An 18,646-nucleotide genomic window follows, 5' to 3' on the forward strand; every position below is an offset into this window, starting at 1 on the left:
GGTGCTCAAAAGAGACAGGCGGGAAGAGAGAAGGCACCAGGTCCAACACCACCGGGGACCACCGCTCCAGCCCGGAGGGCCATGGAGGGCCATCCTCTTCTCTCAGCCCAGGGAGGACAGGGCTGTCTGTTTTATTCGGCAGTGCCTATTCCTAACACAGCAGAGCTCATCCCTCTGGGGAAAGAAAAATGTACAAGGCACAAGTAGGATTCACTAAGCAAAATTTATATTTATTTAATAAGAAAATCACTCATTTAAAAAAATACTGTCTTTACATGCTGAGGTGTACGTATGTAACCCATGAGCTGAAAATAGATTCGAAGCAGGTTATTTCCGTGATGAAAACTGAGAAGGTTCCGGGTGTCGAGACCCTGAGGTTATGACGCCAGGCACAGCTGACAGGCCCAGACATCCCTGGCTCTGGGCCACAGGTGAGACTCGCGGCTGCAGCAACCCCGGCGGCGCCTGCTGTGTGCACGTCACGGGCCGGCTCCCAGACGCTGCGGCGGGCGGCTCCCACGGCCTCAGTCGGTGTCTTCGTCCCCTCCACTGCCCTCCTGGGGGCTGGAGACCTGCAGCAGAGGACCAGACAGGGAAATGACTGGGGCGACCCCCCTACTTGCGGGTGCTTCCTTCCCGCCAGGGGACCCCACCCACCGGGCATCTGCTTCTCCACTGCCTGGAGCCTGGAGCCGGGCACAGGCGCCCGCGGTGCCGCACTCTGCAGCCATGTCCCCCGCGCCAGGAGGAAGGGTAAGCACTTTTCTCCTGTGTTCTCTGAACTGGCTCAAGAACCACAGGGAAAGCCTGGGGCTGGGGACAGGAGGGAGGCGTTTGCAGAGCTGTTTCAAATCCCCACGGGGGAAATAAACTTGGGCTGTTCCAAAGCTTGACAAGTGCAGACACTTCAGTATCTAAAGACGGCAACTGGTCAGAAGCCTCCTTAGTGGGAATCCAGAAGTCCCCTCTGGCCCCGATCACACCGGCACCTGTGCTTTATTTAGCCTGCACGGTGCTTGAGAAAATTAATAACCATCAACACTTTAGGCCGGGCGCGGTGGCTCACGCCTGTAATCCTAGCATTCTGGGAGGCCGAGGCGGGTGGATCGCTCAAGGTCAGGAGTTCGAGACCAGCCTGAGCAAGAGTGAGACCCCCATCTCTACTAAAAATAGAAAGAAATTATATGGACAACTAAAATATATATATACAAAAAATTAGCCGGGCATGGTGGCGCATGCCTGTAGTCCCAGCTACTCAGGAGGCTGAGGCAGTAGGATCGCTTAAGCACAGGAGTTTGAGGTTGCTGTGAGCAAGGCTGACGCCACGGCACTCACTCCAGCCCGGGCAACAGAGTGAGACTCTGTCTCAAAAAAAAAAAAAAAAAAAAACACTTTAGTCTGTCTTAAAAAAATTAAGCTCGCTATCAGATGTCCCTTCCGACGTGGCCACCACCACTGTGGCGGAGCTGCAACAGGACACTGCAGGTGGGACAAGATGCTCCTGGCTGCCGCAGCCCCCGAAACCCCCACAGCTCCGTGGTCTCAAGGGCGGGAGCCACTTACCACCCACGGCATGCCTGCGTCCCTCACCCCACGGGTCCTGCCCACACGCGGGTTACAACCCGGGGTGCAGGAAGGACGTTTTCGTGAGTGTCTGGATGACAGGACGGCATCTCCCCAAGCTCCAGGTGGGACCCTCACCCTTTGAAAACCCACTGGACCACCATGAAAGAACACAGGTTTTAGGGACATCTCTCACTCCAGGACAAAGAATTGAGAACGAAAGCGGCATTTCAACTTCAGACTGCACGTAGCTCTCCACCTCTGAGCACGTATGTTTCTGTTCTGAACTATACTTGGTGGCCGTGCGTGGTGGCTCACACCTGCAATCCCAGCACTTGGAGCAGCTGAGGCAGGAGGATCGCTTGAGCCCAGGAGTTCAAGACTCACCTGGGCAACACAGTGAGACCCTGTCTCCAAAAATAAATTTTTTTAAAAAACAAACCACGTGTGGTGCTGCGCACCTATAATCCTGGCTACTCAGGAGGCTGAGGCGGGAGGACTGCTTGAACCCACAAGTTCAAGGTCATAGTGAACTATGATTGCGACACTGCAGGACGCTGTCTCTGAAAACATAAACTATACCTGGCAACTGTCTACCCACTGAGTCACACTTCCTGCCGGGTCTCTAGCGGGTGTGCAGCAGCAAGCCTGACCCTGGCTGGCCCTCCCAGAGGGGTGGAGGGTGGCCAGGGGCACTCCTGGGCATGGCACGAAGCGCTTGCGCCCTGTACCCAGGCGGCTTCCAGACGGAGGGAGCAGGGCGGGCCTGAATGGGAACGTCGTTGAGAGGCGCAGCCGCAGCCCCAGGTCTGGAGCGGGAGGACCCCGGACGTGCACTGACTGGTCGGCAGCGCGGTTCCTGCCCGAAGGCCAGCAAGCCGTGCCCGGAAAGGCCTGCTGCTGCGTGGGTCGTGCCAACAGCCTCATCGTGCACTCAGAGGCCCAGGAGGCCCAGGCAGGCAGTGAGGCACATCTACCTCATGGCCGCCGACCGCCTGGCCCACCACCCTGGCCCTGCTCCTCCAATGCTGTGTGACTCTGGGGGAAGTGATGCACCTCTCTGTGCCTCAACCTGCTCTTCTGTACAATGGGAACAAGGACACGCACTCGGCCTGGCCTCCATGAGGGCACGTGCTCCAGCCCAGCACCGCTGTGACCCAGCCCCTACCTCGGCGCCTGTGCCAGCTGCCGCCAGGGCAGTGGCGTTGAAGTCGTGGACGGGCAGCGTGCTGAGCCACTGGGCCATGGAGCGCTCGTCCCGCTCGGTGCTGACGATGGTGGGGTAGATGTGCTGCTCCTTGAAGGCCGCCACCTTGCCCTCCTCCTGCGCCCAGTCCAGAGGCTCGTGCAGCCCGTCATTGCCGAAGCGCTGGTTGTACTTCTCGAAGTGCACCCTCTCCAGCACCAGCCCGAGCCCCGGCGCCTTGGGCACGTCCACCTTCTCCTCGCCCCAGCTGCGCTCCAGCACGCTCTCGGGCGCGTAGCCCTTCACGATGGCCACCACCAGGCCCACCATCTTCCGGATCTGGTGCGTCATGAAGCTCTGGCCCTTCACCTTGATCACGGCGAACTCCAGGCCCTCCCGCACGAAGGGCTCTTCACAGAGCATCTCCAGGATGTAGCGCCGCGCGCTGGGCTCCCGCGGCCCCTTCTGCGAGGTGAAGTTGTGGAAGTTGTGGGTGCCCTTGTAGCAGGCCAGGAGCCTGTTGACCTGCTGCAGCGTCTCGGGGCTCAGGCGGTAGGTCTCGTCCTGCACGTCCCGGTCCTTGTGGGCAAAGGCAAACGTGGGCAGCATGTAGCAGTACGTCCTGGCGTCACACTTGTTCTTGGAGTTGAACCCGCCCGTGACCCTCTTCAGTCCTGGGCAGGGGCGGGAAACGAGAAGAGAGGCAGGTGAGCAGAGAGCGTGTGAGGACGGCGCCTCCCCACCCACGTAGGTGCGAAGGCCGAGCAGAGCGGACGGCTGGGGAGAGGGGCTCGCCGAGCTGGTCAGCAGGCACAGGAGTGCGGCTCGACCGCGGGGAGGGGCTCCGGGGCTCTGCAGCGCTAGGGGCGGCTGTAATTCACAATTTATCGTGTATTTTCAAATAGCCAGAATAGAGGATTTTAAATGTTCCCAGCAGAAAGAAATAGTAAACGTCTGCGTGACAGGTTTGCTAACGACCCTGACTTGATCACTCCACATTATCCACATGTGTGGAAATACCTCACCGTACCCCAAGATATGTACAGTTATTATGTGTCAATTAAACATAATAATCAAAGCAAAACAAAAAGAAACATTGTTAAACAAAAAAGAATTGGACTTTTGTGCGTTAAACTCTAAATCCACACAATGCTTAATCTCGGGATTAAACACAAATCCGAACAACACAAACATAAGGGTCTGTGGAAACCCAGCGTTGGCAAAATTCTGGGGAAATAAAACCGCAGACTTCGCTGATCTCCGCAAGCGAGCTGGCGCAGCCCCCGCACTGAAATGCCAGACGTCTGAGGAGCGTGAACCCCGAAACGCACTCGAGAGAGCTTGTTCTGCAGATAAGGCCACGTAGGCAACACTGTTTTGACAGTAAAAACACAAAACTAGAAACCAACTTAGAAGTCCAGCAATGGAAGATGGAGCAAATACATCCCAGAATATCCGTGGGACAGACAGGTACAAAGCTCTGGGAACTGAGGCCAGTCTCCGAGACGCCCGGCGCCCGGGCACGAGGGGCACCCGGCGGGCGCTTGGTAAGCATCTGGGAGCGCTGACCAAGTGCCGATCGAGGACAGACACTGAGCAGGCGTCTGCGCACGCCTGTGTTTGCACAGACAATTTCTGGAAGAAAAAGCAAGAATTAGTGACATTGACGACCTCGGCAGCTGGGGTGAGGAAGTCCCCTTGTCTCAGACCTGCCTCTGCTGTGAGGCCCCTGCAGGGCTTCAGGCGAGACTGGGACAGGCAGGTCCCTACGGGCCCCAGGAGCCGCCTCAGAAGGAGTCGGTCCAGCGCCCGGCGGTGGGTTCTCGTCTGCGAGGCTCAACCTGGGAGGCGGGAAGGCGGATCCGTGGGCGCCTGCACCTCGCTCCTTGTTCTTTTCTCTCCACTGTCCTGTCTGTTCTTTCAGTGACTTTTTGTTTTTTTGTCCTAAAGATTCAATGTCATAAACACTGAGCCCCGCAAGGACGGTTTGAAACATAGTTTTAGTTGTTCAGGACACAGCTGCTGGGAAGAGGCTGACAAGCGCTGGCAGACAGCCGCAGCCTGGCCCGGGGACACGGCCTTGTTCTCTGCCCTGCAGGGGACGCCCACCACGGAGCCACTGTGCGGGGGACACAGTGGTGCTTTCGCACAACTGGGGTTAACCTATGGAACACACTGAAATAGCTTCCACGGGGACGAACGGTAAGAGACACAAAGTGCGACTTTCAGAGGATTTACTCTGTGAGGAGTTTTACGGGAGGAAATTGCCCTCAAGTCAGAGAGAGACCACGGTACAAAAACGAAACTGTATTACAGTAAAAGTTAATAGAGGGTGAAATAATCAACAAGGATACTGAACCCTGTTTATGACTCATACACGCATGTGCATCGCAGCTTTACTCAAAACCGGAAACCGCACGACTGTCCACCCGCAGCTGCGTGTGTGGACAGCCTGTGGCAGAGCGTGTGTGACGGGACACCCCGAGGCAGCGAACAGAACCACTGACATACGTGACGTGGATGAATCTTAAAATAACCAGGCTGGCCGGGCGCGGTGGCTCACGCCTGTAATCCTAGCACTCTGGGAGGCCGAGGTGGGCGGATCGTTTGAGCTCAGGAGTTCGAGACCAGCCTGAGCAAGAGCGAGACCCCACCTCTAAAAATAGAAAGAAATTATATGGACAGCTAAAAATATATATAGAAAAAATTAGCCGGGCATGGTGGTGCATGCCTGTAGTCCCAGCTACTCGGGAGGCTGAGACAGGAGGATCCCTTGAGCCCAGGAGTTTGAGGTTGCTGTGAGCTAGGCTGACGCCACGGCACTCACTCTAGCCTGGGCAACAGAGTGAGACTCTGTCTCAAAAAAAAAAAAAAAAAAGAAAAAAATAACCAGGCTGCGTGAAGACACCGGACAGAAACAGAGTAGGTAGTATACGACTCCATCCACACACGTCTACACACGCAGACTGACCTCTCGTGACAAAGCATGTCGATGGCTGCCTGGGGAGGAGGCTGAGGAGGGACAGGGGACAAGGGAAGTGGCCGTTCACTGCTCAACCGTGATGGGCTCACAGGTGAACACACACGTCGGAACTTAACTGTATACTTAAATACGCACAGTTTGTGGTATGTTAATTGTGCTTCAAAAAAAAAAGCATTTAACATTTTTTAACATATTGGCTGTTTAAAGAAAAAATAATAACTGTGGGATTTGTAACATATAGAATTAAAATGCACATGGCCAAGGCAGAGGCCGAGAGGGCAGAGCGCAAGTGCGGCATGGCTGTAGAGGCCTCAGGTGCTCTGTGAAGTCTAATCTCCACGGAGGGCACCGTGGTGAATTACAGAGTATGCTTTGAGCCAGGACCTGGCAAACTACTGCCCCAAACCACAGCCTGTTTCTGTACAGCCTGTGAGATAAGACTGAAGGGTGGTTAAAAAAAAAAAAAGATACAGACGCTGTAATCTATGTGGCCACAAAGTTTAAAATGTTTACTACTTGGCCCTTCACAAAAAAAATTTCCCAACCTTTAGCTTAAACCCCAAAGCAATCACTAAAAAAACAAGAGTTAGGCTGGGTACGGTGGCTCACACCTGTAATCCCAGCACTCTGGGAGGCCAAGGTGGGAGGATAGCTTGAGGTCAGGAGTTCCAGACCAGCCTGAGCAAGAGCAAGACCCCACTGTACTAAAAATAGAAAAATTAGCCGGGCATGGTGGCACATGCCTGTCGTCCCAGCTACTTGGGAGGCTGAGACAGGAGGATCGCTTGTGCTCAGGAGTTTGAGGTTACAGTGAGCTATGATGATGCCACTGCACTCCAGCTTGGGCAACAGAGTGAAACTCTGTCTCAAAAAAAAAAAAAGAAAGAAAGAAAAAAATTAATCCAAAAGAAGGAAGAAAAGGGGAACAAAGAACAGGACAAAGAGGAAACAGCAAGATGCTAGGATTATACCCAGCCACGTCTATAATTATATTAAATATAACTGGCACGTAGAGGCAAAGATAAAAGGCAAAGATAGATTATTTTTTTTAAAGGGGCCTAAAATCCCCTTTCTTAGTCCTGCCATAAAAGGGAATAATTGCCCCTGTTTTAACTGTCAATTCCGATTTTCACATCCAGTGTTTGCTTAAAACAAGGCACCCAGGTAGCAACGAGGGACCTCACGGTCCAGCTCCGCTGTTCCCGTTTCTGGAGGAGATAGGAATACTGAACTCTCGGGAAGATCTGCAGCCACACCTACCACCGGCAAAGCAACCGGACAGTTCTCCGACTCCCCTTCCACACCAGAGATGTCTGAAGAGGCGTGTGTAGCTCCAGCCTCCGCAAGACCGTCTGACACGACCAGGTGTGCAGCTGCTGGCGCCGAGAGGCTTACCCAAAATCCGAATGTGAGACGGAAGGTGGCTGTTGATCTTCTCCAAAATGTCGTCAATCAGCCACACCTTCAGGGACACCACCTGGCCGGCTGCAGACACGCCCTGTGAAGAAAGCAGAACAGGCGGAGGGACGGTGGGTCCAGGTGGGCCTGGCTCCTGGAACACGAGACTCTGCCTGTCGGTCCTCTGGACAGCAGGCCTGCGCCAACATCGGCTTTGCATGCACAATTCTGCTTTTAGAAATGCGTCTGAAAGGAACAACCAGGCATGAAAACAAAGGTCTGTGTACCAACGGTGGGAGGATCACAGCAAAACTTATGAACTATCACAAAGGACGTCAAAGCCCGAGAGAGACACTTAATTAGGGAATGTAAATATAACACGATGCAGACAGGAAGCAAAGTCCCACGTAAGATCTGCCTCCCAGGGATTTGGGAAAAAAGAAAATGCAACTTAGGACCATGAGCAGAGCAAGGAGGAGGCCCCGGCTGGGTCAGCACAGCAGCGACCCGGCAGGAGAGGGAGGGGCCTTCTGGGGACGGGGTGCTGGGTGCACAGGTGTGTGCACAGGTGGGAACTGGTCAGGCTCTACACGATTTACTGTTTACATGGTATGCCTTTTTTAAAACAAGTGTTAATAAAGGTCAGTATGGCAGTTAACCTGCGGGGAGCGGAGATGTGACAGGAAGCTGAGTGCGTGGGCTTCTGGGATGCCGCAGGTCCCACCTGTTGATGACTGGTGACGACCCAGTATCCTCAAGGGGACTTGTCCTGATGCTACAGCCACCTTTCTACGTATTATAGTCACAATTTCTAAAAGATTTTGAAAACACATGCAACAAAAATAGACGATAGTAGAACACATACAGCAGCGGTCCCCAGCTTTTTTGGCACCAGGGACCAGTTTCATGGAAGACAATGTTTCCATGGACTGGGGGTGGGGGGGTGGTTTGGGGATGATGCGAGTGCATCCTATTTACGGTGCAGTCACACCTCTCTGCTAATGATAATCCGTGCTTGCAGCTGCTGCCCAGCGCCGGCATCACCACCTCAGCTCCACCTCGGTCATCAGGCATTAGGTTGTCATAAGGAGCCGCAACCCAGATCCCTCGCGTGCGCCGTTTACAGCAGGGTTCGAGCTCCTGTGAGAATCTAATGCCGCCGAGCGATGCCGAGAAGCTTCTCTAATGCCGAGAAGCTTGCCTTGCTCACCTGCCGCTCACCTCCTGCCGTGCGGCCCGGTGCCTAACAGGCCACGGCCCGGGGGTCGGGAACCACAGTGTTCCCGCCACAGAAATTTTTATCCAAATCTAGTCACTAAGAACAATCAGAGAAATCCAGGTTGAGGACATTCTTTAAAATGACTGGCCTGAATCATCCAAAAATGTCACATGAGGAAGGAAGGAGGCAAAAAGATGATTGTAGATTAAAGGAAAGTCAGGAAACAAAACTACTACAGAAACAAAGGATCCTAGATTAGGTACTGGATCAAGGGACAAAAGCCAGAGGCAGCCCCTGCTTCAGAAAGTGCGTTGGACGTCGGTGTTCTACAACGCCGGATTCCCGGGGTGATCACTTAATCACTTACTCTTACTGGGGGGTTACTGGAGGATGGCGCTGTCCAGGGGAGACTCACGCGGAAGTACTTTGGGGTGAGGGGTGATCATGTCTACCACTTACTCTCAAATGGTTCCATTTAAAGAAAAAAAAAGAAACAAATACGGCAAAACCCTAGTGCATCTGGGGAGAGTGCAGGGTGCTCAGGCATCATTCTTGAGACGTTTCTGAAGGTCGGAAATTTTCAAAATAAAAAGTTGGAGGAACTAAAAGAAAAAAAAAACAAAAAATAAACTGTTGAGATATTCTATGAACCAAATCCACTGCAGCCTAGACCCAGGCCTCCCAGACAGGCACCTGGCCGCGGGTGGACGCCGAGTACCTGAAAGAGGTTCCTGCAGTAGGAAATGTTCCATGAATGTCAAAGATTTAGCACCAGAGTGGGGGGAGGGAGACCCACGTCACTGCCAATCTCTCTGTACTGATTACACGCTGAAATGAGAATATTTTAGGCCGGGCTCAATGGTTCACGCCTATAATCCTAGCACTCTGGGAGGCCAAGGGGGAGGATTGCTCGAGGTCAGGAGTTCAAGACCAGCCTGAGCAAGAGTGAGACCCCCGTCTCTACTAAAAAAATAGAAAAAATTAGCTGGGCAACTAAAAATAGAAACAAAAAATTAGCTGGGCATGGTGGTGGCACCCGTAGTCCCAGCTACTCGGGAGGCTGAGGCAGGAGGCTCACTTGAGCCCAGGAGTTTGAGGTTGCTGTGAGCTAGGCTGACACCACGGCACTCTAGCTGGGGGACAGAGCCAGACTCTGCTCAAAAAAAAAAAAAAAAAAGTATTTTATCTGTGGAGGCTGGGGGTGACAGCTAAGGACAAAAGGCCTCTTGGGGGTGTTCTAAGATCGACGGGTGGGGGCTGCACAACTCTGTGAACATACTGGAAACCACTGAATTATACACTTTAAATGGGTGAATTGTATGAGAGTGGATTTTATTTCAATAAAGCCATTTTTAAAAAAATCAAAATCTGAAACAAAAACTAACAAAATGCTATCGTTTGTTCATCCACAGGCTGGCTGGCTGCTCAGGTGTTGTATTAGCAGTCTCATAGGTTTTCTACCTCTTTAGGTTTTCCAAATTGTAAGCGAGGAAATGTTAGAATGAAACCACCTCTATGTTAATAGTGGGAATACTACAGATGCAAGGACCCCATGTGATATGCTCTCTGCATCAACCCGGGCAAATTTTTATTTTACTTCTGCCTTGAAAACAACCAGAGCTATAAATGGAAAAGAAAATGAAAAACAATTACGAACCACAGAACTCTTTATTGTGAGCCACTGACCATGCCACCGTCATCACCTGCTAGCAGTGAGCTGTGGGTCCCTGTCTGTGACCTGACCTGCCCGTGGGACGGCAGCAGGCCCGGGATTCTGGCCCCTGGATCCCAGGGACCTGTGTGCCTTTCAGACTGGACATCTGTGCGGACAAGAGCCACAGCTTACTTGAGATTCCGGGGGAGGGGGGGCCGGATCTGCAAAACGTTGTATCTATGACAGACCCCAACGCCCTCAGATGGCCTAAGAGATGTGTCAGGGGGCCAGGGCTTCAGAAAGCAAGGATGAGGGGGACCACGTTTCACACGCGCTGCAGAAGAACCGTTGGTCCGTGCGGACCCTTCAGCCCCTCCCTGGTGACACATCTCTGTTCTCCTGTGGCCAGCCTCCCTGCCACGCCCCCCTGCCACGCCCAGTCCCACGGCTCAGGCCGGGCACAGGAACGTGACGTGTTGTGACCACACAGCACATGCTGTCACGCTGGCCGATCGAGGAGAGTGGGACTCAGTCTTGTGAGTCTCAGTGGACAGCACAGGGCCACCAGCCACACCTGGCTGTGAATCCACGTGACAGGCGGGGGTGGGGGGCGTGTACCACGAGTATAGAATACAAAGTGGATTCCAAAGTCTCAGCACACAAACAAAAGATGTAAAATAAACCCCACGATAGACTTTTTATATTGACTACATGCTGAAATGAGGATATTTTGGCTATACTGAGTTTATAAATAAAGTTAATTATTAAAACTAAATTCACCTTTTTCCTTTTCCCTCACAAATGTGGCTACTAGAAAATGTAACACTACAAGTGCAGCTTGCCTCTGTGGTGACAAAACCATATCGGCGCTGGACGGATCTAAGGCAGATGTCGCGGCCACTGTGCCACCTGCAGGCGTGAGTGTGCCTGAGGACAGAGTTGACCGAGGAGAAGGCAAAGACCAGAGAAGACAGAAAGCCCTGCTGGCAGTGAGCACCTGGATCCAGCCGTCCCTGAGCTGGTGATGCTCCTGGGCTTCTTAGGGCAAAATGTTCCTTTCTGTTCAGGCCAGTTTGACTTGTGCCTGCGTCATCTGTACCCAAAAGAGCCTGACAAAGACACCAAGGGGGAAAACGGGCCAGGTGCTGCCCCTACCTGCCAGGTGACGGGCAGAGATGGCTGCCACCCACCTTGTCTGTCCGGGCACACCGCTGGAAGGACATTTTCCTCATGTCTTCCCCGTGATTTTCAGGGATACAGCCTGAGCGGACGAGGGCGGACACCAAGTCATCTTCAATTGTCTTAAACTGTGAGGACCCAACATTCCTCTGGAAAAAAGATGAAAACAGATTGTTTTCCTTCCGTCACCACCCCTGGGCCTGGGCTGCTCTGTGTCCAGGGCATGTGCAGTGAGCACACAGCAGCACTGGGACTGCACCCATGTCCCTGAGACACCCCCTCCTGCCCAGTCAGATCTGAAAGCAGCCCCAGAATAGGCCAGCGCAGGCCCACTTCTGTCACAGCACCTGGCCACAAAGGGACGGCCCCTCCCCCGTCACCATCCTCTGCCAGGCGACACTGCCAGTCAGGGCCGGTTGGACATCCCTGGCTTTTCCTAATCCCTTCAGTTTACGGTGGTCCCTGCACCATTTGTCCAGGGACGAATACACGCCAGGGAAGACACCCACTGCTTTCAGAACCATGGCCAACGCCACGCCTCCCCCTGCTCCAATGGTAATACGGGGCCTGTGGGACCGCAGGACGCGGCCAGACCCCGCCCACCACTCTCACACAACACCTTTCCCACGTAGACCACAAGGGCCTGCCAGCACTTTGCCAAGACTCCCGTGGGTGGAGAAGTTCTTCCCCAAGTCTACCTGACAGTTTCCCACTGAGATTTAAATCCAATCTCCTTACGCAGCATAAACTCATAAGTGCTTCTCAAATAATGCAAATGAATGAATACCCACAAACAGGAATAACCACCCTTCACTCAGCCTGGTGAGTTACTGTCAGTCTCCACACCCCATTTCCCTAGTGGGGAAACTGAGGCAATCGTATGATGAGACAGGCAAAACTCTCAAGACAGTGCCTCAAGCAAAAACCTTCCATAAGCAAAATCTCTCAAAAAACCAATTGAATCCCCCCACAAAGAGCAATAGAAATGGTTTGTCTCTTCCCACTAATGCCTGAGGCTAAGTCAGACTAAAGCCACATTTTCCAACCTCTTGTCACAATCTACCTGCTGTCATGAAATTGGTTTTGTGGATGTAACTTAATGCTTTTTAAAAATAAAATCGGATATAAAGCAATTCATTAATGGCACCTGGCAAGGTTTAGCACTGTTTTCTGAAGCCCTTATTTCAGTTGGACTCTCCGCACACAGCAGTGAACTTCTTACTGTGGGTCATGCTTAAAGAAATTTAAAGGCCGGGCGCGGTGGCTCACGCCTGTAATCCTAGCACTCTGGGAGGCCGAGGTGGGCGGATCGTTTGAGCTCAGGAGTTCGAGACCAGCCTGAGCAAGAGCGAGACCCCATCTCTACTAAAAATAGAAAGAAATTATATGGACAGCTAAAAATATATATAGAAAAAATTAGCCGGGCATGGTGGCGCATGCCTGTAGTCCCAGCTACTCGGGAGGCTGAGACAGGAGGATCGCTTGAGTTCAGGAGTTTGAGGTTGCTGTGAGCTAGGCTGACGCCACGGCACTCACTCTAGCCTGGGCAACAGAGTGAGACTCTGTCTCAAAAAAAAAAAAAAAAAAGAAATTTAAAGAACACGGGGCGGGCTCGGTAGTCCCAGCGACTGGGGAGGCTGAGGCGGGAGGATCGCTTGGGGGCAGGAGTTACAGAAGTTTAAAGAACTCGGTACAAAAGTGAGAGCCAGGGAGTTGCCACAAGAAGGAACACGACCATCTACCTGCATTGGCTGGGGATCCCTCACCCCCACCTTCCAGAAAAGGATCCTGTTGGTGCTCTGCGTACAGATCCCTGAGGGTGACTGCCTGACACAGTGGCACAGACCCGGCCCCTGAGCCGACACCCAGCTGTGCCCTTAACACACAAGACCAGCAGCAACAGCCCCTCTTCTGAGCTGCCAAGTGCTGTTCACTTGGCATCGCTGCACCTTCGCACCCTCCTTGGCAGGTAGGCAGGCTAGCGTCCCCACCCTAAAGATGAGGAAACTGAGGCACAGAGAGACACCTGCTTGCGGCAGATCACAGAGCTTCAGCGCAGGGCTGGGCCCTTGACTACCTGCCCGTGGTCAGCACAGAATCCCGTGGGGCGGACTGAATCCGAACCTTGCTGAACCACACGCAGCCCGAGCGGAGGTGGGCACGGTGGGAAGGGGGCCAGCCGCACCTGCATGCCGTGGTAGCCCTTGCCCGCGTAGGCCATGAGCAGCACGATCTTGCGCTTGGGCAACCGGCGCCGCTCCTCCTCGCTGCCCCTGGGCCTCTTGGCCTGGTGCTCCGCGTCCTCCCAGGCCCGGGCGCCGCCCGGCCAGCCACCCCGCGCCCTCCTGTCGGGCGGGTGCTGGGGCCCCGCGGGCGCGGGCGCCTCCACGTTCCCGGCCATGCGGGGCGAGCTGCAAAGACGGGGCTGTGAGGGCGCGAGGCCGCGGGGCCGGGCCGGGCCGGGGGGCCGGGGAGGGTCGGGAGTCGCGGCATTACCAGAGCGGGCGCGCGGTCCACGGTCCGCAGGCTGTCCGCCGCCACAGCGCCCCGGCCACGGCCCGCAGGCCGGGCAGGCCCATGCACCCCGCAGCCCTGACCCCTGACCCACGGGGCCCACGGCCCTGACTCCGCCCCTCGCCCCAGACCCGGGGGCCTTGCTGCCCTGACCCCGCCCCACCGACCCCTGACCTCTGGGCCCCGCTGCCCTGACCCCCGCCCCCAACCCCTGACCTATGGGCCCCGCTGCCCTGACCCCTGACCTCCCGGGCCCCGCCGCCCCCGACCCCGCTGACGCCTGACGTACGGGCCGCGCCCCTGCTGGGACCCTGCCGCCAGGCCCCGCTGACTCTTGACCGCCCAGGACGTGGGGTCCCCGGCCCCGACCCTGATGACCCCTGACCTCCCAGGACCCCCGATGTCCCAACCTCGCTCCTGCTGACCCCTGACCTCCCGGGACCCTTGATGTCCTAGCCCCTCCTGCTGACCCCTGACCTTCAAGGACACACCCCCCCTCGCCCTGATGTCCCAGCCCCGCTCCGGTTGACCCCTGACCTCCCCGGGATCCTCACGCTGCTGAACTCTGACCCTCCGGGACCCCGACGGCCCAGCCCCACCCCTATTGAACTCTAACCTCGCCGAGACCCAGACGCCCTTGCCCCACGGCTAACCTCCAACATCCCCTGACCCCCAGGCTGACCTCTGACCTCCCGAGTCCCACCCCTCCCGCCCCGCCCGTGGGCTTTCCTCAGGAGTCGGGGAGAACCGGGCCACCCGCGTCGGGACCAGAGGGGCGCGCCCCCCGCCTGGCCCCACTCACGGCGCCGCGGACCGAGTCAGAGCCGGACCACGTGGGCGAAGGCGGAAGTAGAGCGAGCGACGGACGGCGGCCCAGCGCAGACAAACGTCCTCGGAGGCGAAGGGGCGGGGCGGGCGCTGCGGGGGCGGGGTCTGGGCAGGGGCGGGGCCTCCCTCTCGGCCCCGCCCGCGCCGCCGCGCCTGGCAAAGCGAAGCCGCGCGGCTAGAACAGCGCGCTGGGCATGCGCCTGTGCGCGAACGCCGAGGATAAACAGTGACGCCCACACGCACGTTCGCTCACTCAGTCCTCGCCCCGCCCTGGGCGGCAAGCACCATCCTCATCCCCGTTTCTGAAGAAGAAACTGAGGATCAGAGAGGTTAAGCCCCTTGCCTGAAGTCACACAGCACCAGCTGGTCCCGGGACTGCTCAGCCAGTCTTCCGGCAGCTGCGGACCAGCGCCGGCCGGGCCTGCCCTCACACGTCGGCAGCAGCAAAACCCTGCTGCGTGCGGTCCCCACCGCGGGAATCGGTAGCACTCGACCCTCACGCAGCCCTGGTGCGGTTCTCATGTCCCCACTGTACAGATGACAACGCGAGGCGCCGGCACGGGCGCAGTGCCTTGGTGACAAGTGCTGAATACAGTGTGGCGAACTCCACCTCCAGAAGTGTATTACGCGGCTGGGGAAGCAAGGTACCCTCGGGAGGGCAGGCACCTGGCCCCCAGCTCGAGGCCCACCCTCTTCCCACGCTGGAAGGCGCCCAGGGACACGGCGGGCACCCCCTCGCCCACCCCACCTCTGCCCCGACCCTCCCTCCGACGGCACCTCCCGTGCCACGGTCAAGGCTAGGGAAGGGTCCCGAGTACCCGAGGATGGTCCGGAAGGGGGACTGCAGACGGGCACAACCCGTGGACCCTGCACCGCCCACTCACAGGAGGGAGCTCAGCCCTGGGAGGCTGGAGTTGGACCCCGCAGGCCCCTTGTGCCCAGGTCTGGGGGGCTACCGGTCACCAAGGGCCTCGCTGAGAAGCCGAGATGACAGCTTCCCACGCATTTCCTGGGGCTGCCGTAACAAATGGCCACCAGCTTGGTGGCTTAAAACAACACATGTTCTCAGTTTCTGGAGTCCCAAATCAGCTTCGCTGGGCTACAGTCAAGGTGTCCGCAGGGATGGCTCCCTCTGGCAGCTCGCGGGGAGTCTGTTTGCTTCCTTACCTTCCAGACTTCTAGAGGCATCCGAGTTCCTTGGCCCCCGGTGGCACCACCACACCCTCTGCTTCCTCCTGTACACTTCCTCTTGCACTGACCCTCCTGTCCTCGCAAAGGCCCATGTGATGACATTGGGCCCACCTAGACAATACTGTGTCATCCCCATCTCAAGATCCTTAATCCAGGCCCGGTGCGGTGGCGCATGCCTGTAATCCCAGCACTCTGGGAGGCTGAGGCCGGAGGATCGTTTGAGCCCAGGAGTTTGAGGTTGCTGTGAGCTAGGCTGACGCCACGGCACTCTAGCCTGGGCAACAGAGCGAGACTCTATCTCAAACAAACAAACAAACAAATCCTTAGTCCCATCTCTGGGGGCCACAATTCGGCCAACCACAAGCTTGCATTTGGGGAGCAAGTGAGCTACGCTTGTATCCGGGGGAAGAGTGTTGCAGGCACAGGCCCCCAGGCAGGAGCATGTCGGGCTGCAGCAGGTCACACCCGGCCCTCCTGCTGCGCCTCTTCCTGCAGGGGGATGGGGGGAGGCAGCAGGCTGGGGGACATGCCCACCTGGAGTCTGCACACAGGTAGGGAAGCCTCTGGATGCTGGTGACAGGAGACAGCAGCAGGGAATGAGCCCAGAGGAGCCAGGCCCAGGCTGTGGGGGCCTGTGGGCCACGGTGGGGGGGGACTTGGCTGTGGCTGAGTGATATGGGTGCCCAGGAAGGACCTGATCAGATGCCCCTTTCCAAGGAGCACTTGGTGGGCTGTGGGCCTTGTGAGGGGCCGGTGGCCAAAGCAGTTAGACCCAGTGAGGCTCCATGACTCTGGGTCGTGCTATTGGGAAAGGGGTCAGTCTCCACCCACCCACCCGCCCGGACCAGGAAGGTCATGGTGCTGGCCAGGTGGAGGCTAGTCTGCAGGGCAGCCCTCCCACCCACCGCCGCTGTGCTGAGTCACCACCCCAAGCTCCCCGTGACAGGCCACCACACAGGTGTCAGGTAGGACGGGGCTCGCACCAAGCTGGGGCCCACTCGGCCGACCACACCAGTTCCTGTGTATGGGGGTAAACTGAGACCTGGGGTGGGCCAGGCGCCTGGGGGCTGCAGTGCTGTGGTGCCCCCGTGTGCCCGGAATGTGCAGGGCCGAGGTCCCCGAGAAGGGGCCAGCCCCTCCTGCGTGGTCACAGCCCCCCTGGGCCCACCCACACCATTGGGCTCCTGCACACGGAGGGCCACATAGTTGTGTCCGTAGCAGGACGGGAAGCGGCCACGCCGTCCCCCACAGGTGGGCGCACGGACGCTGCGGTCCACCCAGACGGATGCTGGGCAGCACTGGCAAGAAAGCAGCTGTCGAGCCCCGAGAAGACACTGAGGAGACCATACCCGTCTCGAGGTGAAGGAGCCGTCTGAAGAGGCCACGCGCTGCACGGCCCAGCTCCGGCTCCGGAGAGCTGGGGAGACACAGGAGGGAAGCTTGGCGGCCGGGGCTGGGACGGGACGGGGCGGGGCACTCCTCGTCTGCCAAAGCCCCAACGTGAACCGCGGCCTCTGGCTGGTGACAGCACCGGCCCTGCTTCAAGAGCGCGGCCAGCAGACCACACGCAGCGGCGCTGGGGACGGAAGCGGTGTATGGGACTCCGTGCTCAGCTCAGCTCAGCTCTCCCATAAACCCAGACCTGCTCCAAAAAGTGAAGCCCACTAATTTACCACCACCCACACGCCACGGGCACGGTTAGCCTGTCTGGGCCTTCGCCGTGCCTACAGGGCCAGGAGGCTGCGTGCGGGCGTGACCCTTCCTGAGGAAGCCCCGTCGGAAGTCGTCCGTCCTGGGACGCTGACTTTCGAGGTCTCCACCTTCCACTTCCTCTGAAAGGCCAAACTCTCAATGAACTTTCATTTCTAATATTTGGGTTAGTGGTTTTTTGATGAGTTATTTTTATCTGATAAAAGCAACATGTAGATTTGAAAATGCAAGCCCTGGGCAAACCACCCAATGTAGAAGTGGGCACAGTCCAGGTGGTGGCTCAGGCCTGTGATCCCAGCACATGGAGAGACCAAGCTGGGAAGCTTGTTTGAGGCCAGGAGTTCGAGACCAGACTGGACAACACAATGAGACCCTGTTTCTACAAAAAATTTTAAAACTTAGGCAGGCGTGGTGGTGCACACCTATAGTCCCAGCTACTCGGGAGGCTGAGGCAGGAGGATCCCTTAAGCCCAGGAGTTCGAGGCTGCCTTGAGATTCGACAGCACCAGTGCACTCCAGCCTGGGCAACACAGCGAGATCTTGTCTCAAAAAAAAAAAAAAAGAACAAAAAAACGGGAAAGGATGTAGACACTCCTCCACAGAAGACACACAAATGGCCAACAGCACCTGAAAAGATGGACACCACCTGCGGCCACCAGGGAGACACAAGTCTGCACAAGTCACCATCTCAGGCCTCGAGGACGCTACCACGGCATCCTGGCAGTGCAGCGATCAGAGCGCTCAGACCGCCGTAAGAATGCACGAGGGACGACACGGGACGGTGCCACCGCGGTCCCTGGAAGTTAAACAAGGAGCTCCCCGTGACCCCACAGGCCCCCCAGGTGTATCCGAGGGTTGAAAGGTGTACTCGGACAGCCAGGCCTCTGCACTGCCCCCACCTGCTCACCCTCTGAAGGGCCCTCAGCCCCGTGTGAGCTGCTCCCCACTGGGCCTCGGGCTGGGGAAGGACGCAGTGACAAACCCACCCTGCCGTCCCCGAATACCCCCAGGCAAAAGCTTTGCACCCAAAGCTGCGCCCAGTGCTGTGGGCCCCTGTGCTGGGCCCCGGGGCTGCCTCGGCCGCAGGACATAGGACCTCCCTGCGAGACGTCTGGGGAGGGAAGCGAAGGGACGCTGAGGACAGTGACAAGCCAAACGGGGCGATCGAAACGCAGCTCAGTAATTCCAAAGGTTTATTTCCTTAAATTGATATTACACAAT

General features: G+C 56.6%; 1 protein-coding gene across 2 annotated transcripts; it reads right to left on the bottom strand.

Moving 5' to 3' along the window:
• Positions 1-209: 209 nt before the first annotated feature.
• Positions 210-14,537, bottom strand: PUS1 (pseudouridine synthase 1). 2 transcript variants are annotated; one of them, XM_069497239.1, is made up of 6 exons: positions 14,499-14,537; positions 13,368-13,593; positions 11,194-11,331; positions 7,128-7,230; positions 2,732-3,423; positions 210-572 (listed from the first exon to the last, which is right to left on the bottom strand). In XM_069497239.1, exons 2-6 carry the CDS (start codon positions 13,581-13,583, stop codon positions 525-527), a joined length of 1,197 nt encoding a protein of 398 aa, XP_069353340.1. In that variant the 5' UTR covers positions 13,584-13,593; positions 14,499-14,537; the 3' UTR covers positions 210-524. The 2 variants fall into 2 exon arrangements, with proteins under 2 accessions (XP_069353340.1, XP_069353342.1); XM_069497241.1 differs by lacking the exon at positions 14,499-14,537 and adding an exon at positions 13,679-14,487.
• Positions 14,538-18,646: the final 4,109 nt, after the last annotated feature.

Source organism: Eulemur rufifrons, chromosome 21, assembly GCF_041146395.1.
Source record: "Eulemur rufifrons isolate Redbay chromosome 21, OSU_ERuf_1, whole genome shotgun sequence".
Lineage (NCBI taxonomy): Eukaryota > Metazoa > Chordata > Mammalia > Primates > Lemuridae > Eulemur > Eulemur rufifrons.

What these genes read in the sequence shown, in the direction of transcription:
- PUS1 (XM_069497241.1), bottom strand. Translation starts at nt 13,761, where the DNA reads ATGGGCCTGCCCGGCCTGCGGGCCGTGGCCGGGGCGCTGTGGCGGCGG. An exon ending in GGTGTGCCCGGACAGACAAG is followed by an intron (nt 7,231 to 11,193) that starts GTGGGTGGCAGC and finishes CTTTCTTCACAG; the next exon opens with GGCGTGTCTGCAGCCGGCCA. An exon ending in CAGCTGGCACAGGCGCCGAG is followed by an intron (nt 573 to 2,731) that starts GTAGGGGCTGGG and finishes CCTCTGCTGCAG; the next exon opens with GTCTCCAGCCCCCAGGAGGG.